At 32.8% G+C, this 27,573-nt stretch overlaps 4 protein-coding genes and 1 pseudogene across 4 annotated transcripts; 1 reads left to right on the plus strand and 4 right to left on the minus strand.

Annotated features, from left to right (window-relative positions):
- Window positions 1-1,390: 1,390 nt before the first annotated feature.
- Window positions 1,391-5,176, minus strand: LOC120153505 (annotated as a pseudogene).
- Window positions 5,177-7,711: 2,535 nt separating this feature from the next.
- LOC120153436 (heat shock factor-binding protein-like) lies at window positions 7,712-9,724 on the plus strand. The gene is made up of 5 exons (XM_039165394.1): window positions 7,712-7,804; window positions 8,409-8,462; window positions 8,708-8,731; window positions 8,808-8,850; window positions 9,286-9,724. Exons 1-5 carry the CDS (start codon window positions 7,802-7,804, stop codon window positions 9,432-9,434), a joined length of 273 nt encoding a protein of 90 aa, XP_039021325.1. The 5' UTR covers window positions 7,712-7,801; the 3' UTR covers window positions 9,435-9,724.
- Window positions 9,725-9,993: 269 nt separating this feature from the next.
- On the minus strand, window positions 9,994-10,548 carry LOC120153460 (protein RALF-like 33). The gene has a single exon (XM_039165410.1). The coding sequence runs from the start codon at window positions 10,467-10,469 to the stop codon at window positions 10,122-10,124; it is 348 nt and encodes a 115-aa protein (XP_039021341.1). The 5' UTR covers window positions 10,470-10,548; the 3' UTR covers window positions 9,994-10,121.
- Window positions 10,549-11,510: 962 nt separating this feature from the next.
- Window positions 11,511-12,567, minus strand: LOC120153391 (glutathione S-transferase F6-like). The gene is made up of 3 exons (XM_039165349.1): window positions 12,347-12,567; window positions 12,216-12,264; window positions 11,511-12,145 (listed from the first exon to the last, which is right to left on the minus strand). The coding sequence occupies exons 1-3, from the start codon at window positions 12,494-12,496 to the stop codon at window positions 11,691-11,693; spliced, it is 654 nt and encodes a 217-aa protein (XP_039021280.1). The 5' UTR covers window positions 12,497-12,567; the 3' UTR covers window positions 11,511-11,690.
- Window positions 12,568-20,124: 7,557 nt separating this feature from the next.
- LOC120153448 (nuclear transcription factor Y subunit B-4-like) lies at window positions 20,125-20,681 on the minus strand. Its single transcript, XM_039165402.1, has one exon. The coding sequence runs from the start codon at window positions 20,633-20,635 to the stop codon at window positions 20,150-20,152; it is 486 nt and encodes a 161-aa protein (XP_039021333.1). The 5' UTR covers window positions 20,636-20,681; the 3' UTR covers window positions 20,125-20,149.
- Window positions 20,682-27,573: the final 6,892 nt, after the last annotated feature.

A 27,573-nucleotide genomic window follows, 5' to 3' on the forward strand; every position in this document is an offset into this window, starting at 1 on the left:
GGCCGTGTTCGTGTTCGTGTTCATTGAATTATTCTTTTGTGGAAATGCACACACACTGCTGTTGTTGATTTTCTCGAATTCCTTGATCGATTCACTTGTTATTGACTCTGTTTTATTTCAGTTGGCTGCTTTGTCGAGTAAGAAAGGGTATGAGATCAGTACTGATAATTGAATTTCAGTAGATGTTATTATCAATATGTGTATTGGTTAGTTAACATGAAGTTGGTTCCTTGATGGTTATCTCGATCGGCACCATTTAACATTTTTTAAGGTTTAGCTCGTACACAACAACTTGACAAGTTCATTTGAAATTCTTCCTCACTTGTTTGCTTCTTCTACGAAGTATACTTTATGTTTAATAGCCAGATTTTTATGGAAGAAAATCTACAGAGAAAATGAAGTGTTTAATTAATCCTCTTAATTTTCGTTAACCAAACAGAAAAAATGTTTTATTTCTCAAAGACAAACTTCATGTTACACTTGAGAATATGTAACTTAATCATCTTGTTTTTTAAAAAAAAGAAAATCTAAATGAATAAAGAAGATTTTTTTTTTAAAAAAAAAAGTTATGAAACAGAGAATGGAAGGAAAAATGGATGAACAAAACGAAAAATAAGAATGAATAATACATCGATTCATGAACTATACGAAGGATGGAATTCTTGACGAGTTACTCTAAACAACTACGTAAATATGTCTTTAATTGCGATAAGATAAAAGTTATAAACAAAAGCTTGCAGTGGATTTACGCCGGAATATTATTGAAAAATACCAAATAAATTGAGATATTAAATGAAAATTGTTAAATAATACTAACACAACACAAATATCAAATACTTAATATACCTAAAACGAATTATGGCATATAAAAACATATAATATATTATTAGCACAAACAAAATTTTCTCCGAACATTAAATTAACCTCCACCAACAATGATGCATGCGATCAATTTAGGGGACAAATTTAAAGGATTAGTATAGATATTATGATAATGACATGCATGTTATATTTAAGAACACGCTACCATCGTCTTATTTTCTAGAATAAACTAGATATTTAATCGCTCAACTATTTTAACAATTCCGTTAATTCTATTTTGATCATTTACTATTTTAAAAAAGTAATGTTATTGATATTATATTTTTTTTATTTTTTTTCAAAAATAACATAACATTACCGTAAAACTTTATGGTGATACACCAACCATAACTAAATCAAAACATAGCATTAATATGAATTTAAAAAAAAAAGAATAATTGAGTAACTAAATATGTAATTTACATCTTTTTTTTTCCTCATAACATGCACTATAAGCTTTTCTTTCTTATCCACTTGAGTAAACAACATAGAGAAGAGGTAGATCCTACAACAGTACCCAAACAGAAAATGAATAAAAGCACATGGATGGTGTGGCGGAACTGTACGGGGCTCCTGTACCTCATCCAAATTAAGTATTTATAGGTCTGCCTCACGGCCAAATTCTACCATAGTTTACAAAAAGTGGGATAAGCTTATCGATTCTTGTGGTTTACTTTTCATGCCCGTCAATCGTTTGAAACAACCAATTGAAAAGCATTTGCAACCAATCTAAAGGTCGGTCCCAGACCGGTTGCCAGAACCAGAGCTAGATGTAGGAAAATATCCTCCCCAACCACCGACTCTTGTAACAGTTCGGAAATGAGGTAAACGCTCTCTTTCCAAAGCATGGTAATTATTTGGATATGAGCTTTCTGCTTCCGGTAGGTTCTGTCCTGATGAACTCGATCTGGGATAGACATAGTAGCCCTCGATTTGATCAGGTTGTGGGACTGCTGGGGTCATTGGGGTTATACCTCTTATACCGGGAACTACGGGAGCAGGCACACCAGGTCGATTGAAGCGCTGTTGATGGAAACGATGTTGTTGTCTATAATAGGCAAGAGATGGCCAGATTCTTTCATGAGTATGAGCACCACTGCCTGGATGACGATGAAAAACTGAAGAGACAATCGAACTCCCGCCTCTAGAACTGGACCTATGAAGATCAAACAACCATTAAGAGTTCCAATGGTCAACAGCATTCATGATAACGAAAAAATAAGGTAAATTTTTCCAATCATGTTGGGTGAATTGCCCGTCCAGCTCAGTTGGTAGAGCGCAAGGCTCTTAACCTTGTGGTCGTGAGATCGAGTCTCACGGTGGGTAATTCATAATTTTGATTGCCGGAGATATTTCACGGAAATTACTCTCAACTTGGCGTTGGGACAACCTACTACCTTACCTCCCCTCACCCTATTACATATGGAAATAGGGTCAACTATTTTTTTTTTCCAATCATGTTGGGTATTTTGTCAATGACATTTGATTTGTCATATTTCAATAATCACTGACAATAACATCAGGTGTATAACCAAACGTATCTCAGCTAGCATGGCACCTTACCCATGCTCAAATGGTGAACGATGTCGAAACGAGCTGAGTCTAGTCGCAGTATCAAGTTCACCACTAGAAGATCTCGGAGCTGCAGCTGGAAGAGAAGCTGGATCAGTATTGCTCAAATGGCTATTGGATATAGAGAAAATTGGAGAATGACGGCCCCAATTATAATATTGAATACAAATGGTGGGCAAAGCATGGGGGATGAAATCTCATTGTGTCCAGAGAGGATGCTCCAATGGCGATTGAAGTTGGGATCACCAACACTATCACTATTTCTTAAAGTAGTGGATGGAAGTGGTCCAATACACGAAACATATGAATGAGCCACAGATGAAGCAGCAACCTGTTCAGCAAATATAGCGTGGTGTCCATATATTTCATGAACGTGTAGAAGGATTTCATTTTTGAGTCACATAGTTGTCGGTTCATTGAGTCACCAGAGAGTAGGGATGAAGAGAGTAACAGTAATCATAGAAAAACTTACATGTAGTTGATGGAGATTCGACTTCCCTGAAAGATAGTGAAAAAGTACCATGTCAGAGGGCAGCGAAGTGTTTAACAAAGGAACTCCCAAACATTTTCAGTAAACAACCAACAAGGTTCTTATAAAACTGTTTTTCCCTCTTGTCTTTATAATTCTGTCATGGTGAACAAGAGAAATGAGAGATTGACACCATAAGAAAACAACTGCAGTAGATGAACCAATACTGAAGTTCAAACGAGACGTAAAAACTAAAAACAGAGTGCAACATGCAGCACTACCTATAATCATTCCATTATGATTTTAAAACCTTGTACTCAGCATGCGATAACACAAATATTCCTTTAAATGACTTTATCTTTCCCAGGAAAATGTATTCTCAAAGAAAGTAGTCGGGGTTTTAAATGCAACAAGTTCCATAGAATGGGTTGCAATAAAGCAAAAAGCTATTTTCTGCAACTTAAACAGTTCAATAGAAGATTGGAATCACTTTGACCTGGTTAGTTTAATTCCTCAAAGCGGTTAGAGAGAAAAACCTCAAGAAGAAACATACTCTAAGTGAGAGGAGCCTGTTATTATCTTGGCTGTAGCAAAGCTTGAATACTACAGAAATAAAGCCCATGAAAAGGATAAACTAGATAAAGTTTAAAGAAGATGCCAATATCAGAGAAAAGTAAACCAACCATGCAACTAAATTGTTGTGAGCAATTTTGTTAAGATGATCTTTCAGCACTAAACAACTAAAAATTCAAGAGAATATAGTTTTAATAGTTTCATAATCGAAGTACCCAAAAAAAAGTCAAAATGAAATCAACACCACAGAAAGAGAGACATTGCTTACTCAGATGATGAGCCAACTCTTGTGAATTCACCAAATGGACACCATTGAGCTCTAAACTGCTGCTAAAAATGTACCAAGTGTGATCACAAGGATATCATATGAAGAACACATTGCGAGAAAGAATTACCTACACTTTTAATAGCTGAAAGAAGAGGATTCAGAGGGGAAAATCATGTCACACCTATATAACAAGTTCTGCGATTGAAATAAACAGAAAGAAGAAAAACGAACATGATAATTTTTAAACTTTTCTTTCTGTGAACACTGTAGCATAGAGATGACATATCATATGTCAAGTCATAATCTATATAAAACTAAACGACCACTGTTTGAGGCAATCATTAGACACATGCCAAGATTTTGCAAACATAATATCACATCAAGCTAAGAAAGCAACTAATCGCATAAATTGAACAATGTGTGTTTTAACATGATAAGAAACATCAATACCAACAGATAGAAAAACATAGGAGTTTGCTATATACCATTTCAGAATAAACTGGATCATAATACTCCTCAATACTCCACTCCTCCATGGTTAGCTCAGGAAGTGATCGGTTCGAGCCATTTGCATACAGCCACTGACCTTTTTCAACCTTCCGGCAATTTGGGCATTGCATAGCCCCCTTCATATTAAATGCCGAACCAATGCAATCTGCAAGTATGAGACATAAGCAGGAAATTACACAAGCCAATAATGACAGAATGAAGGTAACTGTCAAACAAAAAGACAACATGACACAAAGCAACATGTAAAATGCATAGTTCAAGCTGAAACGGTACTTGCATATAACTTGCTTCATCTAAAAATCTCCCTGCCCTTCATTTCTTGGCTTATAACACAACCTTAAGATACACGCCTAAACGATGCCGATCCTTTCGAACGACAATGAATTGATAATTGAATCCGTATATCAACATGACTAAGATTATCCAGCTAGATTTCCATGCTAATAGTTTCACTGATAGCAACAAAAAATTCACATAAATCATCCAAGTAGATTACCCTTATTTTGCCTTACAACGAAATTCAAAACAGATGAGATGTTAACAGGCAGTAACATAACTTCTAAAATAACTTTTTACCCAAAAAAGAAGCTTGGTTTTTAAAAAATAAATAAATAAAAAGCATCATTAAGAAACATGAAATTACCTAGATGGAATTGATGGCCACACTGAAGCTTAGCCCAGGATCTGCCTCCGGTTTCGGAGACCAAATCGAGGCAAATTGAGCATGAGACCTCAGAAGATGGGGGAACAGCAGCATCCTCATCGGGACCGTCCATCAAGTGATGATGATGAGGGTCAAGCTGAGAGGGTTTCGAGCCCACCATATCCTTCTTCCACCGATCAAAAAGCCTGAATTTGAGTTTGAGTTTCAAATATTCTTTTGCTTTCTTTGTCGGTGTGGTTTGGATGCTAATCCGATGTTTGGGTGTCCCAGCTGCAGATTACTTGGATCCCACTTTCAAAGTTTTGTACGGACTTTTGCTTTTTTAATGCATTTTCCTTCTGAATTATCTAAAGTCAAAATAAAGATGAAGATGGGAATGTTAATTGAACCAGAAACACCACACATGGGCTCCAGCCCCAAGGCCCAAATATATTAGGATAACAAATATTCCCATCAAAATAATAAAACATTAATTATCTCTTTAATAAAAGTTTGCACCCAATTGAACCTCTAAGTTAACAAACATAATTAAGTAGGTCTTTTCATTCATTATTTTTGAATTGATATCATAAAAACTAGGGTAAAATATATAAATGTTCTCTCGATTATAGAACGTTATTTTGTTGAGTTCATCGACTATTAAAAATTATAAAATGATCTCGTGATTATATGGTGCTACTTTGTCGAGTTCCCTGAATATTAAAAGTTATAAAATGATCAATCGACTATTCATATGTTCTAAACTTGTCTTTTTCTATTAAAAAATTGACGATCGTCTGAACTTAACGTTAACATGTTGATTGAGATATGATAAAATCTAATCTCAGAACCATTTGAGCTTTATATTTTGGATCGACTGCTTGAAACATTATGTTGAGTCGAAAGTAACGACGATGCTAGTAGACATCATTAAAATATAATTTTATCATATCCTAATCAACAAGTCAATTCTAGCTCATACATTTGTCAAATTTTTAACGAAAAAGGGATGAGTTTAGAACATATAAACAGTCGGGTGATCATTTTGTAACTTTTAATAGTCACGAGATTCAAGAAAACAACGTCCTATAATTTGTTAGTCATTTTATAACTTTTAATAGTCGATGGACTTAACAAAACAACATCTTATAGTCAATGACAATTTGTTTATTTTACCCTAAAATATAAAAAATAATCATAAAATTATAAAGTTGTAAAAATTATAAAAAAAACATGATAACAATATTAAAAAAAAGTATTTAAAAATATGAGAAATTATGAGAATTGTTTATGCTATGTCAATAATAGTTTCACTAAAGGCCGAAACAAGTGTATAGTACTTCCAAAAATAAAATTAAACATTCTGAAATTAAATTATATAACTCACGTAGCTCATTTTTTGCAGTTCCGTCAATCTAAAAATATTCAATGAAAAACATTTTATTCATGGTAGCTGCTCTAGTGACATCAAATGAGGTTTAGTATGATGACTTGGTTTAGGGTCTTACAAAAGACCTTTTTCTTAAGACGTGTCTTTCAAAAAGTGTATTTTGTAAGACACGTATTTACCATCATGACAATTTTTTTAGGTGGTAGCTCTCACGCAGACGTCAATTAGGATCAATTTTTTTTATAAAAAATATTATACAAATTTTATTAAAAAACAACATATAATTTTTATTATCGACACATATTTACATGAACATTTATATAAGTTGGTCAAACGACATCAACGATCCATATTTTATTTTAATAAATTTTTTCATTTGATTAAAAGGATATACGAAGGACTCCTATATACCGCAAGCTATAAAACAATGTGACAAACTTGTCAAGTGAGGATACATTGATAAGTCAATCACCATGCATGATTATGTAGCAAGCAATCCAAAGACTAGATATAAATACCACTACACTCTCTTATACTCTTGCTTTATAACTGACGTTTGCTGTACAAGTATTAGCACTTGTCTACCCTATTTCACCAATCCAAGGAGTCTCTCTCCACTCCAACGACGTAAACAATCCTTGTATTATAGTGGATAGAATAGTTATCCACGTTTAATTGGGCGATTTGGATCTTATAGTTGCAACGTCTCAAGAATAAGAAAGGTTGATAATTAGCTTGGTAAAGGCGTTAAGGTGTACAAATTTGAAGTTTTGAATGCAGTTGGCTCTTTGCACTCTTACGTCTTTCCTCTTCTATTCTACTCCCTACTAATAATTACTTATGCTAGGAGTAGGACTACTCCAAACAATCTACTTACACGTTAACTCCTTTTACCTATTCTTCCCTCTTCTTGCACCAATCAGGTGAGAGTCCACTACGTACTTTATTGGAAAACATTTTTCAATATAATCATCCTAATGTCATTTATCTATTTTCTTTTAAAAACTATAATATATTTTAAAGATAATTGTATCTTTAACTTTATGTTGAGTAATAAAAAATAAATATCACACTCACAATGGTTCAATTAATTATCAATAATCTACTAATCTAATGATAAATAATTTATGTGACTTTAAATTCTATTAACATAATTTTGAATCGAAAATTAATAGAAATATTAAGAATTAGTTAAAATAAAAAAATATTATTATCTTTTATATTCTATTTCATTACTATTGACTTATTAAATTGGTCAACTGATTCCATCGCCAATTCATTTTTCATAACATTAGTATACCCATCCCCTTCTCCATCTTTGATTGTTCCTAAAAGAATAATTCAATCAATCTTATTGTAAAAAAAATAAGGGGAGAGAGGAACAATGAATGGTGTAGGCCCGAATGAAAAAGAGATAGACCCTCCGCCTTTAAAATAAGCGGCGATCATTAATGATTTCCCTCAAACCCCAACGCTTCCAAGTTTTCGAATTGTGGAGCACAGCGGGAACAAACAATGGTAAACTTTACGTTCTTTCTTTGCTTTTCTTATATCGTAGACTTTACAACTGGTTATCTTCCCACCTATCATTTGATCCATTTCGTTCAATTTCCCAGAAACGGTCAGATCTAAAGTCGTGTCACGATTTCACAATGTAATTGATGCAGAAGAGAGTTATCTTCGACTTGTTTATGATCTTCTATCTCTATTAATCTCGTGAATCTTTAATGTGTTTTTTTTTTACAATTATGCTCTTCTGCTTCATTTCTGAAACATTTTGTGTGTGGAAATTTTTGTATTAGAATTGGTTTTGCTTGCACTGTTGGGGTTAAGGTTTTGTTTTCTGGACCTATTTATGAATGTTGGTGCAGTTCTTATGACTTTATGAAGTCTTCACTTGTTTTGAGACCCCAAACTTTTTATTCAAAATTCAATAGTGATTTTTTCATAATTCCTGTTGAATTTCAGAAAAGGAAAATGACTTTTTTTAAGTTCTTTAGAAGATTGTAGTTTGGAGGTGTTTGATGATTTTATTAAAATTTGAATTAGGGGTTGGCTTTGTGTAGCATGCCATATGCTCTAATGCTTTGTGCTATGGGCTGACCAGTGCACTTTTTCGCAGGACGGGCGAAATTCGAATGAGTTGAAGCCAAACACTGCTGATATGTCTATTTTTGTGAGTTCCTCAACCCCGTTTTATAAGATGTAATGATAATTGTTTTTCATGTATGCTGTTTTGCTAGTATCGTGAGGCCATAACCATTGCTAATATCGATGTAGTCTCGACTTTTAGTTTGCAAAGTCATTGATCAATCCTAGTCAATGAGTTAACATTTAGCAATTATTTGCTGTTGTTGTCGAGGTGCATTTCTTTTTCTTATAAGTATCTATTTAATGATTTCTTTGACTGATTTTTTGTAGGTGCAAGATCTTCTTCAACAAATGGTGAGCTATAGAGTATCAGACCCTTTGTTGTTTGAAATATATCAGTTATTGACAAATGCGTTTTTCTTTTTCACAGCAAACCAGGTTTCAAACAATGTCTGATTCCATTATTGCAAAGAATATCCTTTTCATATATTTTAAAATTTCATTGGAACATGTTCTTTTCATAAGATAGAAATTGTCTAGTAATATGAAGTGTGGTTGAGTTGCTTCATTATGTAAAAGATATTTTTCATTGAAAAAGTTGTTTTTTTCTTCTTCTTTATTTAGCTTTTCCATTGTATCGTTATACGAGTAGGTCAAATTAGGTAAAGTAATATATACTTTTACTATCATATTTGTCCATTTATTGGGAAATCTAGGGCTATGGGGCTAAGCTGAGACTGTTTTGAACCATTATCTGATGTCTGTTTTGCAGGCCAGATATGAAGAAGTTTGAAACTGTATTCTCTTTTGCAGTATTGTAGTATTAATTGAAATGGAAATCGTTAATTAGTTACTTTTGTTTTAGTCTGAATTGAGTGACATCTATTTTTTACTTAACTTCAAAGCACTTGATGAAATGGGAGACCGTATCCTAAAAGCAGAGATAGGCGTGGATGGCTCGCCTTCCCCTTTACACCATCAAAGCAAAAGTCAGACTCCGCAAAGCAATAGAATGGCTCAGCATAAAACTTGGCCAAAGATTGTGTTTAGCAGTTGATTGTGTGATTGTAATTAGGTGATATCTTGTTTCGATGGAGACTACTTTGGCAAGCGAGAGTAGGGACATTACTATGTGTCCCTCTTTTCCAGTTTTTCTTTTCTTCTGTGCACTGTGTTGTTTGGCAATTTGTAGAGGGAAATAATGAATATGAAGTGGTTTCTGTGCACTACCAGGTGCAATTTATGTTTGCTCATTAAACTTAATGCGTGAGCAATCCCAGATCTTTGAAATGCTACATGAAGTTAAAGAGATAATGACTAAAGTTGGCTTTCTGAAGATGATCTGTCCTAGGCCTACTCACATTTCATCTTTAAACACTTACAAGTGCAAATACGAATCAATTGGATTAAATCTCTCTAACATCGATTCGGGCTAGTCTCGAGTTTGGGATCATTTGAGTTTGAGACCAGAGTTTGGTCAAGTCATTTGGTTTAGTATCTGTTTTTATAACTGGAGAAATTGAGAATTGAAAGGTAAAATTCCAAAGCATCAAATTTAGAGTTCAAAGAGAGGCAAATGGTTACATAATAGCATATATGGGTATTTCTTCAACAGCATATGTGATGTCTCCATCTCATGTGAGGGGAGCTTGACGTTCCATCCATAAATCCCAGTTTATTGCAATGTTTCTATCTCACAAATGAGAAACAAATGACAGAAAGAAAAGGAGGCAGAAGAATAACCTTAACCACGACAATGAGTAATGGTGCTGCATCCTCGGTTGTATGGGTTAGCTTCCGCTCCTGGCTGACAGTTATAGTAGGACGCCCCCCTTCGAGAGCATGGCATGCTGTCCCTGTGCAGAGCCCCATAGCTTATGTACTTTGTGGTTTGCAATACTCGCCTGCTAATATCGGAGCCCATGTCGAACTCATCATTCGTCACGCACTCAGCCACTGAGACCTGGCAGCCGGCCTCGGATGGAACCAAACTCAAGTAATGCTCACCGCTTGAGTTGACGGTCAAAGAGGTGACAACCAGTGTTGTGAGGACTACAGAAATGGCCGAAGGAAAACCAGAGGCATTAGCCATTTCTTTCTTCTCCTCTCCTTTCTTGTGGGTGCTTAAGTTGTTTTAAGACAACTTGTTTCTAAAATGGCACCGAGGAGGGAAAATGGTTGACCAATGGGGAAGGTATTGGATTGATTTTATAAGAAAGATAATGGAATGAAGATGAGCATCAAAAGATAGGTTTGAGGTGGGTTAATATGAAGACTTGGAAGAAAGCAAAATCCATGTGCCTCAAGATCCAAGACTTACCCCATTCTTATTGGCTCTTTCAATTATGTATTGTCTCGCATTGTTCTATGCCGATGCAACTTCCAGTTACTCGAGACTCTGAATTCTCTCCACAAAGGAGTGTCCACGTTCATTCATTCCCTTAGCTGTCACTAATGAACAATATAAGAGCTAGGACGGGTATTTGTCCAACTTCATTTTTTTAAATATGTTTAATGGACAATTTAACCCGAAATTATAATTTTTCTTTTTTGTAATTTTTTGTTTGTTTAAATTTAGTACTTCAATTTTTATGTTAGTGTTAATTGATTTATCCTGGTTTATTTTAATGGCGTTAAACAATCAGGATAATATATAATATTCTTATAATGTAACGAATGATATACTCATTTACTTAGGAAGTCTCTTGTAGTATTGACTATTAATATTAAAAAAATCCACAAAATATTTTAAAAATATTAAATATTAGAAAATATTATTAACAATGAAAACTATTGACTAAGTCAAGATTAACTGTATGGACGATTCATTGATTGGGAGTTGAACATTGTTGGCCGAATTGACTGAATGTTAATAAATTTGACTTATAATTTTTTTAATAATCTTTTTAGAAATTATATATATATATAATTTTTATTGAAAAAAATTAAAATTAATTACAAATTATTACGAATTTTATTTAATTTGATTTATAAAATTTGTTGACCTGTTAGATAATGAATGGGTTTAGAGGAAAGGAGAGATCAGTGATGGAATACTGGATACTTAACGTTGAGGGAAAGGACGTTTTGTGATTTGTGTTCCCCAGCTCCCACCTCTATATTAACAAATACATTCAAAAGACAAATTGCAACATCATGACAGATGAACACAAACCTAATACATTCTACTCGAAGACTGAAGGCAAATTAAGACAAAATCACACAACGCTGAGGCAAAAATGCAACCAAGATTACAAACCCTCAGTCTTATTCATCAAATACTAATAGTTGCATTAGATTGCATCCCAAGTCTTCAAACTTTCTGTTTCAGCATATCTTGGACCTTAATCCAAGATGGCCTCTCCGTGATATCAGCCACCCAAGCATTAACATGCGGGCGAGACTCAAACAGCTTCTTGGCCGAGCTCCCCATCAAATACTGAACATTAGGCAGGTGATGCAAATCCGCCAAGGTGAAGTGGTCACAAGCCAAGTACTTCGACTGACCCAATCGAGTCTCGTACACATCTAAAACTTTGGCAAGTTTAGCTTCATGTTCCTCGGCCACTGCGGTGTCGGTAGTCATCCCGAAGAACGGCTTGTAACGCAGTTCATAGACTAGCTTCGTCGATGGAGGATCAAATTGGTGAGCTTCAACTTCCTTCCACAATTGAAGGACTGCCACAGTCTTGTTGGAGCCTGGCAACAACAGTTGTGTCCCTTCATCGGAGTATTCATGGGCGATGTATTGAGCGATTGCCCTTGATTCTGCATGTTCAAAAACGGATTAGCTAAAATAGTAGAAATAACAAACTATTTTAAGGGAACTTGACCTTACCGAAGAGCTTCAAGTCTCCTTCTTCAAAAGCTGGAACTTGACCAAATGGCTGCATCAAACCAGCAAGATGAGAAACGTTAGATCAAAACAGGGTTTAGTGAAAACGAAAGATCTGCAATCGATGTACTTACGTTGAGGGGAAGGAAGTTTTCTGATTTGTGTTCTCCAGCTCCCATGTCTACATTAACGAACTGAAACTCCACATCTTTCTCGTAAAGGCAAGCAAGAACCCTCTGAGTGGCTGTCGACAAAGGGTTTCCATGAACTTTCATAGCTGCCATAGTTGTTGGATCGACTGCAACTTTGTTCAACACCTGCTGAATATATGAGAAATATAATCTTCTCTGAGGAAGAAGCAAAATCTATATATAGGTGGCAGGATTAAGCGTTTCACCGTTCTAGAATGGTCCAATTTAAAACGTTACCAGTGCCACGAATTACGCGTTTCATACCATCAAACTTTTTATTCTGTTCACACCGTTTGAAGTGTGAAACCAAAAAGAAAACGTGTTTTATATTAGATTAAAATTTATAATTGTAGATATATATGTATAATTTATTGTTGTACTTACACACTAAGCTATCCTTTTTCGAAAATTTTATGGGACCACCTATCAATAGTTTTTGTTAAGAGAATACAATATTATCATGAAGTATAATGTTATATTAAGTGATCAATTATGTTGTATATATTATAGATATGAAAGTATCATTGAATTAAAATGTAAATATTATAACTTGTATCTATAAGTTAATGAAAGATGAAATTATAAATACTTAAAAGATTGGTTTAATATTCGATCTAAAATAAGTTAATTTTTACCATAAGAAAAATTTTATATTCTTGAAGATCACAATTAAATAAAGATTTAAAGATTTCAATACATCAATTAATTTAAATAAATTTTTTATCTAATATTTTGTGTTTAATAATTCAATACGATTAAATTATGATTAATTTTCATATATTGTAATTTAGTTCTATCATAATCAATCAGGACAAAAATCGAAATTAACTGGAAGTTACTGAGGATATCAAGGAATTCAATGTGAAGCAGTGGGAACGATGAAATGTAAGGCCGTTGTTTCCGGTGGCGTCTGATTTGGTGGCCTAGATTAGTTGTCGGTCAACTAAATTATTGAACCGACAAATCCAAAATTAGATTCTCCAAAATGTTGATGTATGATAGGAGCAGACAGGATAAGAAATGATTTTTCTAAAGCTGTTTTTGTACACTTTGATCCCAGTTTAGGCTCATTAACTCAATGATTTTAAACTTATTCGAAAATATTTATTCATTCATATATAGTTTTTTTTGTATAACTCATATATCTATTTATTCTTTTTGTATTATATAGATAATAATTCCACCAAATTAAACCCAATCCTCATTTTCTCTAATATTTTCGGAATACAGCGTCTACACAACCTTTTGTTCTACCTATGGATCATGGTCTAAACATATAATAATAGATATAATAAAGTTTTTTTTAATTAAGTAAAAGTTGATTACAAGATAATATCTGCTCTAAATACTCTCAACTATTTGACAAGAAATGTTCAATCACTTTTACAGTCGTTAGTGCTCGAAACTCGTAACCTCTAGAAATAACACAGATTCTTTTAACCACTGAAGTAAATTAATTTGTACAAATATAATAAAGTTTGTTTCAAAAAAGTATGCTTAAATTTTACATCTTTCTATATTGGTTATTTAAATTTCTTACAAATAAATTACATTATTTATCTCTCAACTCATTTGTCTTTTCATGTTTAATCACTCTCGAAAAATATGAATTATTTTAATAATAATGTTACTATGACATTACATATATTATTATCTTTTACCACATAAAATTAAAATAAAATAACTATTTAAGTCTAAAATCATACCCAGACCCTAAACCTCAAATTATACTACTCATATCCTCAACAATCTCATCCTCACCAACGTTACCCACTTATCGGCTAGCCATATCAGAACAAAGCAGCATGGTTTTCAGAACCGGATCGGTTAGCGAACCGGTCATGTTACCGGTTCACTGGTTCAACCGGTCAAACCGGTCCGATCGATCGGAAGAACCGGACGACGTCATAATTATTTAAAAAATTAAATAAAAATATCAAAAAATTTAATAAAAAATAATTTTTTATATCACAAGTCATATTCAAAGCAAGTCATAACATATATAAGTTAAAAACCATAAAATCAAGTGAAACAAAATGATTCAAATTAACTACAATATAATATTTAAGGTAAAACATATTAAATAATAAATATAATTATATAACTATAATTAAAAAATAAATTTGGGGTTAAAAAAAGCATAACAAAATTATATAACTATAATTATATAACTATTCTTTCACTTCAATCAAGTTCGAATTTTAGGCTTCAATCGAGCTTCTAATTTTTTTTTGAGTTCAAGCCTTTTTGAGTTCAAGTTTCAATATTATATTTCGAGTTTGAGTTGAACTTGATAATTTTTAACTTGTGAGTTTGAGTTGAGTTGAGCTTACTTTTAAAGTTTTCAAGTTCGAATCGAGCTTAGCAATACTCGAGTTCAACTTGGCTCGTTTAACAAACGACGTTGTTTGGTTTAATTTTTTTAAAAAAAAAACAAAAATCCCGGTTTTCTCGGTTTTTTCCGGTTTTATGTCGGTCCGGTTCGAACGGTTCAGCGATTATGACCGATTCACTAATAGCGGTTCAACCGGTTTAGATGGAACCGGACTAAGCAACGGTTCTCGATTGAACCGGTTGAACCGGCCGATCCGGTCCGTTTTCAAAACAGAGCAAAGCAGTCAAAATGGCAAGAACATAATCTTCAAAGTATTTTATAAGTTTACACTTGGAGGTGTTTATAGTTTAGTTAAAATCGAATTAACCAATCGAATTAATTTTTTTTGTTAGTCAGTCGGTTAATTTTAATCTGGTTTGGTCAACGGTTAATGATCTTTTCAAACTTTGGTTATCGGTTAATTTGATTTGAAATCGATTAATTAATCGAATATTAAATATTATTTATATATTATTTATTTTTAGGGGTGTTTAAACTTCGATTTTATCTGAATTAATTGACCAAATTAATAAAAAATATTAAATATATTATTTATATATTATTTATAAATTTCGATTAATTCAATTAACCGATTGAATTAATCGAATTTTGTTCGATTCAATTAAAATTTCCAAAAAAAATCGGTTCAATTAACGGTTAAAGGAAAACAATTTCGATTAATGAATTTTGGGTAGTTTGGTTCGATCGGTTAACCGAATGAACACCTAACGCTCATAATAATTTTATAGTTTTTTTTAAAAGTATGCAGGGAAAGAAAGAGTTGAAAATTGGGTATGATTTTGATAATTTTGATGATGAGTTTTTTTTTAATTCGTTGAATTTTGATTATTTATGAAACTTTTTATGTAATCAAATAGAGTTTTAACTATGACACATACTCGAGTTGAATTTATATATGGTGAGAAAATATATGAGAAAATACAATGAAATTTGTAGATATGGAGGAAAAAGGTAACATCTGTGCTTGAACTCGTTGAAGAAGATGGAGATTGTACTTCAAAAAGAGGTCAGAATTGATCTGTTTCGTGCGAGAAACATACATAGCTTATTGTGCCTTGGCAGAACGATACGATCACTTATCAACTGAGCTGCAAAATGGGAACAACATAATTGCTTCCGTTTTTCCCTATCAAGTCCAGTTCGCGATGGGTGACGACGACGAATATGGCTCCGGAGTTCCCAGAACAAGTCTCTAGAGAACTTGAAATGCAATATCAGCATGGTTCCGAAGCTCCTTGTCAAAGACGATGAGGGAGGCTGATGCCGGTGAGGCTCTTTGTCAACACCAGACTATTTGAATGATAGTAGCCTTCAAAGACTTTCCCTTACCATGATCCTGCACCCAATTCATCATATTCATCCAACAATTTAAAAGTTTATTACCATGACGAACTTCCATCCAAATCTGTCGAGAGAAATCGCAAGCAACAAAAGGGTGATCACTTTTTTCAACTTTAGAATCACAAAGAATACAAGTTGGATCGATTTGACCACCCCAATATAGCATACGAGCCTTTATTAACAAACGATCAAGGAGCACAAATCAAGATACAAACGAGTGGCGAGGAATTGATAAACCCCCCTAAATACTTTGAACCAAGATACTTTATCTTGTTTATGCCTAAGTACTTCCCAAACCTTCCTAGCTTGGTCCCTACTCTTATCTGAATTACTAACAAGAGCATAATCATCCCTTAATTTAAGAATGTTCTTCCAGGCCAGCTATAATTATTTTTCAGAGGTATTTATCAAAAAGAACAACTCTGCAAAATATATTAATTTCTCAATCCACGCCACTCAAAGTGAATCAGTTTGGGCGAGAAGAAGCCACAACCATCTCATCATACAAGCTTTAGTCCATACTAAAATATTTTTTCTCAAGAACACCTTGACATTTGGTTAGACACATTCTCTTGCAACTAACTCGAAGCACCCTTAGCTGAACCATCTGAACCCTTCCAAAGAAAAGAATTACACAATCTTTCAATCTGCTTGAACACTTTTGAAGATAACATAAAAATTCTACTTCAAAAATTTTGAATGCTGAAAATAACAGCTAGAATAAGCTGTAATCTTCCCACAAAGGATAAACACTTGACCAGCTCTGAATATTCCTTACAATATTACCACCCAAGCCCTCATTCTAAATAAGAAACTCTTAGAAACCAGAGAGACCTCCAACTATCTCATTGGAAGAATGCCAATACGAAACCCAATATGCTCGATCATATTTTGTATCTCAGAAGGCACAATCCCTGCACAATGTCTCAACACAGCCTCAACATTTCTCTTAGCAACCAACACAGCCTCAACATTTCTCTTAGCAAACACTACGAAATCATCGCAAAATAGATATGTGTAAGCCCAATATTTTACGCTTTGGGAGAAAATCCAACACACTATATTAACCTGTTAGATTCAACAGCCTAAACAAGACATTCATGATTAAAATGAATATATATGGCTACAAGGGATTTCACTGCCTGACTCTTTTTTCCTCTGAAAAGAAACTCATAAGTCCTCTATTTAATTCAATAAAGAATTTGAAATGAGTTATGTAAGCATGAATCCATCCCCTGAAAACAACAGGGAAATTCAACACTCTCAACACTTGAAAAATAAAACTCCAGTTAAAGGAGTCAAAAGCCTTTTCAAAATCAACTTTTAAAGCAGAAAGAGTTAACAGGTGCTTTCCAAGCTTTGGTTTTGTGCGTGGGAGAAAGATCAGGTTTTTGCCATCAAATCATCTTTGGAGTAACTTATCTTTTAAACATTCCAAGGCTCGTGATCTAATAATTGTTTTTCCTTTTCATTGATGTTGGGTGTTTTGTGTTTATCTTTTGGCTTGTCTCATTGCTGCTGTCTGATACGAATATACGATGCTCTTTGTTTTTATGTTGCCACGTGTCCTTAAGTTTTTTTTGTTTGTCGTGCATTTGCGCCGTTTCTTCGTTGTGCTGTTGTCTGATATGATGTTCTTCGTTTTATTGCTGCTCCGTTTCCCTTTATAATTAATTTTCTTCATTATCCAATTTCAATCATGAAAAAGACAAGAAAAGTTGAAAATTAATTAAGAAATTAATCTAATTACAAATGAAGTTGGTGTTTGGTTCAAAGGGGCTGTTTGTCTAGGTTTTGACAACTAATTTGTTGCCTGTCTGAAATCCAATTGCACCTTTTATTTATTTATTTTTACTGAATTTCCAAGAAAGAAGAATCAAACACCATCTTTAACTTTCGTTTTTCTTACGGACTTTATCTTTTCAAACGGTTAACTAAACAAAAAAAATCCAGACGAGAGACCCTAGAAAGAAAAAGAGCCCCATCCTTTAATTATCTAATTAATTGTCTGCATCTGCTGCCAATGATGTATAAATTAACGTAACAGCCAAAACCTTGACTTGGAGTCATGATCCTCACTTGCTGGAAAACTACATATTCAATCCATTTCAATATTATATATTAATGGCAGCATGATCGAGTCCTAATGGAGGTTTTCACGACAAAACAAAGAAATGTCCAAATACCAAGTGTGGTCCCAAGATCTACCACTTTTAGAGTGAAACCCTAACCTTGGATAACTATGACTACTTTGAATTGGCCGAATGAAGAAGTGAGTCCTTAAAACAATATTGGTAAAATCTTTAAATAGTATAGAAATAGATTTTTAAATTATTTTGTATTAGATATAAGCCCCCTCACACACCTACAAATAAGTATTTTTGCCACTGTCTAGTTTGATTTGTATCAACGGTTAAATTTTTTTTTTTACAAAAAAATGTTACGGAGTGCGGGAGAATTCTGATCACCCGTTCAATTTTTTTATTGGAAAAAAAATAAGCTGAAAACTAAAAATTAGGAAGCAGTCTAACCATCACTCTGAACTGTCTTGAGCATCTTCATAGAAAATCAGGTTCATTTGTGGAGGTGGATCATGAAAAATGTGAACATCAAATGGATGGTTTCAAGCTTGTTGCATCATGGCGTCCGCCACCCGGTTGCACTCTCTCGGAGCATAAACAAACCCAATCTCTTTTGACAATATCAGCAATGTGTGGATCCATGGGAGATCCTCTGCCTATACCCGCATCTAAATTTAAGTACCGAGAAGGCCACCTTGCAATCCGTTTTAAGTCTCAGGCCAACTACAATGCGGTCAGTCTACCCCAGATCTCAGCGTCCAGGAAAATTCAAGTCTAAATTTGTGATTCATTTCCCGAGCAACGTCCCGATAAATAAGTACTCTCAAATTTATGCTTTCATATTTTTTATGCGCTCTTGAGTTTCCTTTCCTTTGCTTTTGTAGTTTTCTTTTTTAAAAGAGAAACACTCTTTAAACTTTATTTTTTTTATTTCAAGTGTAAGTGTACGCATTTATATATATGTGTTAATCTTGAACGATGATGTATGTTTTCGATTATATCAATTCAAATGAAATTACTCTTAACTCGTAATGAAAAGAGTGCATTGCTATTAAATTTGACAATAATTATAGGTGGAGAGAATAAAAGCTGAAGATGAACACAATATAGAGAATGGAGCCATGATTAAGGAAGAGACTAGAAAGCACTGTGAATCCAATATAATGGACTTTGATTTATCAACACAATATAGAGGGTGGTTGAAATGCTACAAATTGATCAATTACCAATAACTTAATTATTCTTATTCCCTACTGCAAAAAAAAAAAGTCTCTAATTGTTCAAAAATATCTGTTAATCTAGTAATTGAAGTTAAAAAAATTCTAAATGTTAACTATTTAATTAATATTTTTTTTATTTTCACTCATTTTCTTTTTTCTTACCGAACAAAATCATAAAGTTGGATTTTATATTTTTCTCTTTCTTTTTAAATTCGACATCAAAACTATGTCTGAGTTTGAGTTTCTTTGAAATAAACCAGCAATTAAGCTGGTGAGGGATGAACAATAATAACAAAAAGGAAAAAGAGTTTCTTAAAACTCTTTAAAAATTTATTTTCTCATGGGGACGAATTGATCTATGGCGTACGGTATAAATATGAAAACAGTAGTCTTTACTATCTGGTGCCGGGGAAGAACAGTCAAAAACAGTTGAAGAATTGAGCTCCAAATGGAAACTTTAAGTAAGCAAAAAGGACGAAGCATAAACCAATATACCCTAAGATTTCCAATAGTAATAAAATCCCATTTATGAACTCAGATGTCATAAACTGCTGATGATTTAACAAAATACTTCCAATAATAATAACTAAAAAAAACTCCATATTTGTAAGAGAGAATCATATAAGAACCGGACTCAACACATCAGAAACATAAAAAGTACTACTTTAATGTAAATCCAGACATTGAAAGCAGACAATTCACCATGATTTTATATTTTATACGTGGGCGGTGTTGATTGAACCACAGATCTGTAATTCGATGTTTCTTCCTTTTCTTCGTGGCTCCCAGCGGCCCTATTCAAGTTAAACCTTTCTCCTTCTTGTTCCCTATACCTAATCAAATAATTTTTCAGTTGCTCGGCGTAGTTATCGAACCCTAGAGTTGCCAGCGCCCAACATATGTCGTCCCCGTTCACGGTCTTACGCTTTTCCTTGTGGCACTTATCGGATGCCTCCCCGGTGACGAAGCTAATGAACTCCGACACGCATTCTTGCATGGTTTCTTTAGCTTCTTTGGAGATCTTTGCGTTTGGAGGTAAAATCTGCTTCATGATTCGTCCCACGTTCGCTATCGGAAGCAGCCGGTCTTGTTCCTTGATGATGCCATCCTCACCCGAGGCCACACTACCACCTGCACCAGCAAAGTTGTACTTAAGGCCTTCCCTCTCTAAATTAACGCCTAAATTATCAGACATCTCTCTATTAAAAGGAAGAAACAATTTATTATCCTCTCAAACTCAGACACGTCTCTTCTAACAGCTAACTTGCTATTATATACAGGTGCATATGGACGAATAGCGGATGTAATATTTTATGTGAGATATATAAATTTTTGAGAAATATATTAAAAATTTAGGAGTTTAAAATTATAAAATGTCAAAAAATGTAAAATTAGATCATTAAAAGAAAATATAAAAGTAATAATTAAATTATATATGAATTTAAAATTTTCAGGGGTACAATCGTTTTCTCCAACACCCTCGGCCCATTCATGAAAAGAGAAGATGTTAGGAGGCCACTATTACAAATTCTAAATTCTTATATAGTTTATGTATTTTTTTATAATTTTTATTAAAAATTTAATTTTACATACTCTAAAGTTTTATAAGTTCACATCTTAAATTTTTAATATAATTTTATAAAAAATATACTTACTAATGTAAAATCCAACGGTCATCTTTATTTATATATATATATTTAATACATACTCACATCTAGATGCTTGTATATATATAAATAATAAAGTGATAAAGTTTATTCGACTTGATCTGACAGGTCAAGACATAATGACAAATAATTTGTCATTGTTGGTATGAATTAGGGATTTCCTCAAATATTTTATATTTTATATTGGAGTACTGCTTACTGCCTTTGGTTATAGAGTTTGTGGGAGCAATCTAAACCTTAAAAGAGATGGAGAAAGACTTAAACTTACATTTATAGACAATGGTCCCCTTCATAGTCCTTGACACTTAGTGCTCTCAATAAGTTGGAACCAGACAACCTTAAAAAAATGTTGCAAATTTGAAATTTGTGGACTCAAAGACATGCACGTGTGCTATAGTACCAAACTCTAAGACCTAAAAAAGAGATTAAGCACTACTAAAGTTGGATTACCTACTATTTAGGTTTTTACATGAGATTATCTCACAATAACGACAATAAATCATCTCCATTTTCTAATTGTTATGGTTTGTTAAGTCATGTGGCATTGTACATGATCTTGAAACTCTGGATTTGGGATAAAATGCCACGTGTAGCCTATGATGACCGATCAAAGGCTAAAATAATCGACAGAAATAATGAAGATTATAAATCTTATTATCGTTATAATTTATATATTAAAGCATCGAACCCAGCACGATGAATATGTATGAATATTTTTATTTATTTATGAAATGTATCAAGAATTTTGTATACACGGTTAATAGGAGAGCACAGAAGAATATTAGAGAATATTGTATCGAACAATTAAATTAAAAGTTAAAAAGTCTTAATTCAAAAAAAAATATAAAGTAAACTACATTATTTTTTTAAAGGAAGTTTTGTACGATTTTATTATGTAACACATACAAAACAAAGTAAACTACACGTTTTATTAATTATCATTTTTGTTCAATTTGGATAAGTATAATGTATATATCTATTCAAAGATAATTCTTAACTATTTGACGACGTTGACACTCGCACCTCTGACATTTATGGTGCTCGAACTGAAACCTTAAAGAATAATAACAATTTCTTTATCACCGAGGTCTCTTAATTCATACCTTTTTTAGTGGAGGTGTGAAGTAGAGAAACAATGTTGAATATATCAATAAGTAAAGAGATAACTTCCCTAATTTAAGTTTATATGTATATAATTAAAAATTAATTGGTTCAATAAGATAAAATATTAGAGCTTTAAAATTAAATTATATGTTTAAATTTTCTTATTATAAATAAAATTAATTAAATTCAGAGCATAATCCATAATAAGTCTATATGATCTTTAATCTAAAAAAAACACGGGTATAATTTCTTTTTATTGTCAGGACCATGAAATTATTGTTGCTGTCTACCGTTTAATAAATAAAAGTCTATAGTTTTCATTCTTCTTATTGAAGGTGAAAGTATCATATTTTTGGAGGTAAACTGTGGTTGACGGAATCAAATGCAACTTTTGGTGTCTGATGAGCAAAGAATTGATTAAAATTTATGAAAGAAAGAGTTTGGAAAAGGAGCAAAAATCATGTGCACACCTTCGTATATATTCTGCTTCAACTGCCTCATTAATGAATCTAATATATATATATATATATTATGAAAGAGAATATATCCGACTCTGATTTTAATATTACCTTAACAAATGCCTTGTTGATTGTGCATCAAAACTCTACTTCCCTGCGTGAAGTCACTGTTAAGAGAACATGATTTGTGGTCCACACTCCATTCCTCACTAAACAAATCTATGCCTTTGCTTCTTACTTATGAGAGGGTCTAAAAAGCAAAGGACAAAACAATACAAAAGACAATACAAAAGACATACTCATCGCCATCTTAAACTTACTTTTCCTTTATGTATGTTGATTTATGAGCTCTATTCATATAAGTCTACAGTTGATATATATGATAAAAATTAGTTGTTTTTAAAATGAGTCAAATTGACGAATAATATTAATAATAAAATATGATAAAATATTAAAAAAATAATATAAGTCGTCTATTTTCACTTATTCAATGATATTAAATAAATATAAAATTAAATTTTTTATATTAAATTTATATATATATATATATATATTATATATATATATATATATAAACATTCAACGTACCTTCGTAATCAACATTATTTTTTGTTAAGTTGATAACTTTCACAAGAATCAACCGTCAATGGATGAACAGGTCACTTGAAAAGATAAAAGCTTTCTGCTCTTAAGATCATGCGAGAGTGATAGGCCACTTCAAGACTTGAAATTTGAAAGAAAAAAAAAATAGCATCACTAATTGGAAAGAGTGTTGTCTCTAAAATTTTTGATTCCTAAATTTGAGCAGTTATGTTTGTAGGGTTCATTGTCAATGATTAAGAAATATTTTTAAATAAATATTAATTTATAATTATCTTAGACTATTCAAAAAACATATATTATTTTTATCGAGTTATTTTCTAAATTATGTTTTAAAACGTTTTATTCTTTAAATTATCAAAAGTTATTTTAATTGTTTCTTTTTATAATGTCGTTAAAAAATATTGTGGTCAAGAAAAATGCATAATGTGATCATTTTAATTGGATGATTTTAATGAAAAGAGTAAATGACATTTAACTCTTTTATATTTATTTTTATTCAATTTAATCTGTAAATTTAGTCTAACATTATTCTATAATATTATTTATTTACTTTTAATTAACGTATTAATTTCATCTGATAAAAAATGACACATATCATCATTTATTAAAGGAGAAAAATAAAAAAACAAAGATACAAACTAACAGATTTAAAACTAGATCTTTTAGGGGAGTAACTCAACACCCTTAACCAATATAGTAATCCTTAAACTTATATAGGATAGAATTAAAATTGAAATCGGTATTAAAATTATTAAGGGAAAAAATGACACATATCATCATTTATTAAAGGAGAAAAATAAAAAAACAAAGATACAAACTAACAGATTTAAAACTAGATCTTTTAGGGGAGTAACTCAACACCCTTAACCAATATAGTAATCCTTAAACTTATTATATTAGGGATAGAATTAAAATTGAAATCGGTATTAATATATTATTAAGGGTAAACTACAAGATTGATCACATTCGTTTAAGTTTTGTACATTTTTCCTCACATAATTTAAAAAATAATAATATTTGATCACTCTAATTTTTATTTAATTAAGACGTGATCACTGAGGGTTAATTATCATTAGACTTTTAACAGATTGTTGACGTGACACAGTGAATATATAAAATTAAAAAGGACAAACTACAAAGATCACTAATATTTGAGTAAATTTTTATTTTACGCACTCAAAATTTAAAAGTAATATATTAATCGAGACCATTTTACAGTATATGTCCAAAAATGATCCGAACTGATACGGAACCCACCGGCACAAAAGGAAACAGACGAAGCATTAGAGAGTAAACCAAAAGAAAATGAACAAACCATTGGTCGAATTTTCTTATGCAGGCTATTTGGTTGCAGTATAACAAAAACCCTCGATGTTAATGTGAAATATTTTCTTTCACTTGGCATACGAGTTAGACAGCTGGGTGAGACTGAGATGATTGATGGTTTCCCTAAACTTCTTCGATATAAAGTAGATTTTCTCTATTCCAACCAAGTATCGATCTTTACGAAGAACGATGGTCTGTCTCTTGCAGGATTTGATGGAGTTTCCAAGGTAAGCAATATTGTTTATCTCTAATTTCATTGAAAGTAGTTATGATCAAGACAAAATGTTGATTTGTTGAGAGCCAAGTACTGGGAGAGGTTCTTGAATCCTAATGGGACTTGGAAAGTGTTATTTATCGAATTTATTATTTCTTAATCAGGAGCATATGCATCCCTGTTTTCATCTAAACTTTGAAAATGTTATATCTCGAGTCATTCATCGAATTTACTATTATTTTTAACCAGGAAAATATGCACCCCTGTTTTCATCTCTACGGGTATTAGACATTTCTCTTCACTTAATCCAATTCTTCTTTTTCTCTCCCTCGGATGTGGTTATTTAAGTCTTCTTTTTCACTCCCTCGGATGTGGTTGTTTAGGGTTTTAACATAGTGAAAGTTAAGCAAGTTCTTCAGCTATTCCCTTGAAGAGCAAATAATTTCACGGCACCAAATAATAGTGGAGAATCGGGTTAACTTTAAACTTCGTTACATGTTGACGTGCCGATGAAGAGTTCAACGAAAGAGTTGCGGATAAGGTTGAAAGGGGGCGAAGATTTGAATCTGGCTGCATGGAAGATGTATTGTCTTGTCCGCAAAGGCTCAAACAGCCGAAGGTACCTCGGGGAAGGCTGCGAGTAGTAGCTTATTAGCCAACGAAAATGAGTTTTCGAATTCACATATGAATTTGGTTACTCTGAGGAGGGAACAAAGATAGATGAGAAATGTCGTAGCGAGGCTGAAGAACTCTGTGACCTCGTTCTTTTTTATTTCAATGTAAATACTAATGAAATTTCACCTAGAAACAAAGGGTTTGTGTATATTAGTTGGATTGTGCACCGTATATCTATTGAATATATGCAAGAGCACCAAGACCATGCATCTATATTTAGTTTCCTTTAGAGAGACATTTCTCTTGTGCCGGTGGAGTTCTGTATCGGTTCAAATCATTTTCTGATATATATTGTAAAATGGTTTCGACTAATTTGTTATTTTTGAAATTTTAGTAAGCAAAACGAAAATTTACTCAAATGTTAATGACTATTTGTGTAGTTTACCCTTTTTAATTTATATATTCACCATGTCACGTCAATAATCTGTTAAAAGTCTAACGGTAGTTAATCTTCGGTAATTACATCTTAATTAAATAAAAATAAAAGTAATCAAATATTATATCTTTTCGAATTCAGTAAAAAAATATAAAAATTTAAATGAAAATGACTAATCATGTAGTCTTATCTCATTATTAAACAGTGAGGTTTCGAACTTAATAGAAGGAATAATGAAGCATGCAAAACCAAGTGCATAGAATATTGGGCCCTTAAATGCGTAGTTAAAAATGAGCCTCTTGATTTGGGTTTGCTCGTATTTTCATGTTTTTTTTATAAGTAGATTTTATTATCTAAGTAAAAAGGTTCATCGTACAACAATCCTCCCAATTGGGAGAAAAACATAATTACAAACAAAAAATTAGTCAATATCCCAATAATTACAAAGTCTGAAATTTATATAATCGAGTCTATTGAAATCCTTGTCTCTGAGTTTGAATCGAACTAACTCATTTATAGACGTGAGGAGTTGATCTGCTATTCGTGATCCTCTGTTGAAAATTCTTCTATTTTTTCCTCCCAAATGAAGTATATAAAAGCCGTCCACGTGATCCTCAGTATAGTGAAAAGGAGAGATCTACCTTTCCATGTTTTAGCAGCCCATTTAATCATTGAATCCCAAGACTTGTGAGTATCTCGCATGCTAGATAGATTCATAATAGAATTCCAGAGATTAGTAGCATAATTACATTCAACAAACAAATGATTTCTGGATTCATGATCCTCATTGCACAAAATACAAAGACTATTGGAAGCAATTCCCATTCTAATAAGTGTATCACGAGTAGGAAGGTGATAACTCCGTAAAAAGGTCATATTTGGGACCTTTTCACTTAAGTTATTGACTTACTAAGAGCCCATTTAGGATCATATAGATGCATTTAGGAGCATATAGTTGCATGTGGTGAAATATTGTTTACCGCGACATTTTATTTTGTAATCAGTGCTGCTTTATGGGGAAGGTGTTTTTCTGGTGATGTGCAGGATTTGAGAGCAAGGAAAAGCAAAAGGGAAATGCCGTGACATAAGGAGACTACTGAGCAAAATGCAAATGCCCGAACCAGATGGCATTTCGAGAGCGATTAAAACGAGAGAAAAATATTTTTAGTAAGAGCCAGCTGTCACGACATAAAAAAGTGCTTTCTGCAATCAGCATTAAAGGATGGGTCAATTACCATATTTGCACCAATTTTCACATAAAAGGAATGAACTTTATGGTGCTAGTGTAATTTTAACACAAAAGCCTAAGTTCATTCTCCCCTATAAATAGAAGATGAAGCCTGACTTTTTAGAGACTTGGAGATTTTTAGACAGCCGCCAAGAGCCTAAAAATTCAGAGAAAAAGTTCTCTCTTTTTCTGTCAATCGTTTTTACCGTGGCATTCCTCCGTTGACAAGCTATAGGGAGTGGCGAACTAGGCGTCCGAGAGGAGCTAGATCGCTGGGATTGTTCGTGGTGGCCGAGGGAAGCTCCGGCAGTGCACGTCGAAGGCTTTTCCTCCTTCCCTTTGCTCTTTGCTTTCGTTATTTATTATTTGGGTTGTAAGGAACAGATTAACTTGCTTTGTGTTTGTTTATTTCAAACCCCACCATGAACTAATCCTATTTGGTGGGAGTTTATTTTGGATATTTAAGATTTGCTTTAATGAAT

Source organism: Hibiscus syriacus, unplaced genomic scaffold (genome assembly GCF_006381635.1).
Source record: "Hibiscus syriacus cultivar Baekdansim isolate YM2019G1 unplaced genomic scaffold, ASM638163v2 tig00111100_pilon, whole genome shotgun sequence".
NCBI classification, from domain to species: Eukaryota; Viridiplantae; Streptophyta; class Magnoliopsida; order Malvales; family Malvaceae; genus Hibiscus; species Hibiscus syriacus.

What these genes read in the sequence shown, in the direction of transcription:
- LOC120153391 (XM_039165349.1), bottom strand. Translation starts at nt 12,496, where the DNA reads ATGGCAGCTATGAAAGTTCATGGAAACCCTTTGTCGACAGCCACTCAG. An exon ending in AAAACTTCCTTCCCCTCAAC is followed by an intron (nt 12,265 to 12,346) that starts GTAAGTACATCG and finishes GGTTTGATGCAG; the next exon opens with CCATTTGGTCAAGTTCCAGC. An exon ending in AGGAGACTTGAAGCTCTTCG is followed by an intron (nt 12,146 to 12,215) that starts GTAAGGTCAAGT and finishes TTGAACATGCAG; the next exon opens with AATCAAGGGCAATCGCTCAA.
- LOC120153460 (XM_039165410.1), bottom strand. Translation starts at nt 10,469, where the DNA reads ATGGCTAATGCCTCTGGTTTTCCTTCGGCCATTTCTGTAGTCCTCACA.
- LOC120153448 (XM_039165402.1), bottom strand. Translation starts at nt 20,635, where the DNA reads ATGTCTGATAATTTAGGCGTTAATTTAGAGAGGGAAGGCCTTAAGTAC.
- LOC120153436 (XM_039165394.1), top strand. An exon ending in CTGCTGATATGTCTATTTTT is followed by an intron (nt 8,463 to 8,707) that starts GTGAGTTCCTCA and finishes GATTTTTTGTAG; the next exon opens with GTGCAAGATCTTCTTCAACA. An exon ending in AAGATCTTCTTCAACAAATG is followed by an intron (nt 8,732 to 8,807) that starts GTGAGCTATAGA and finishes TCTTTTTCACAG; the next exon opens with CAAACCAGGTTTCAAACAAT.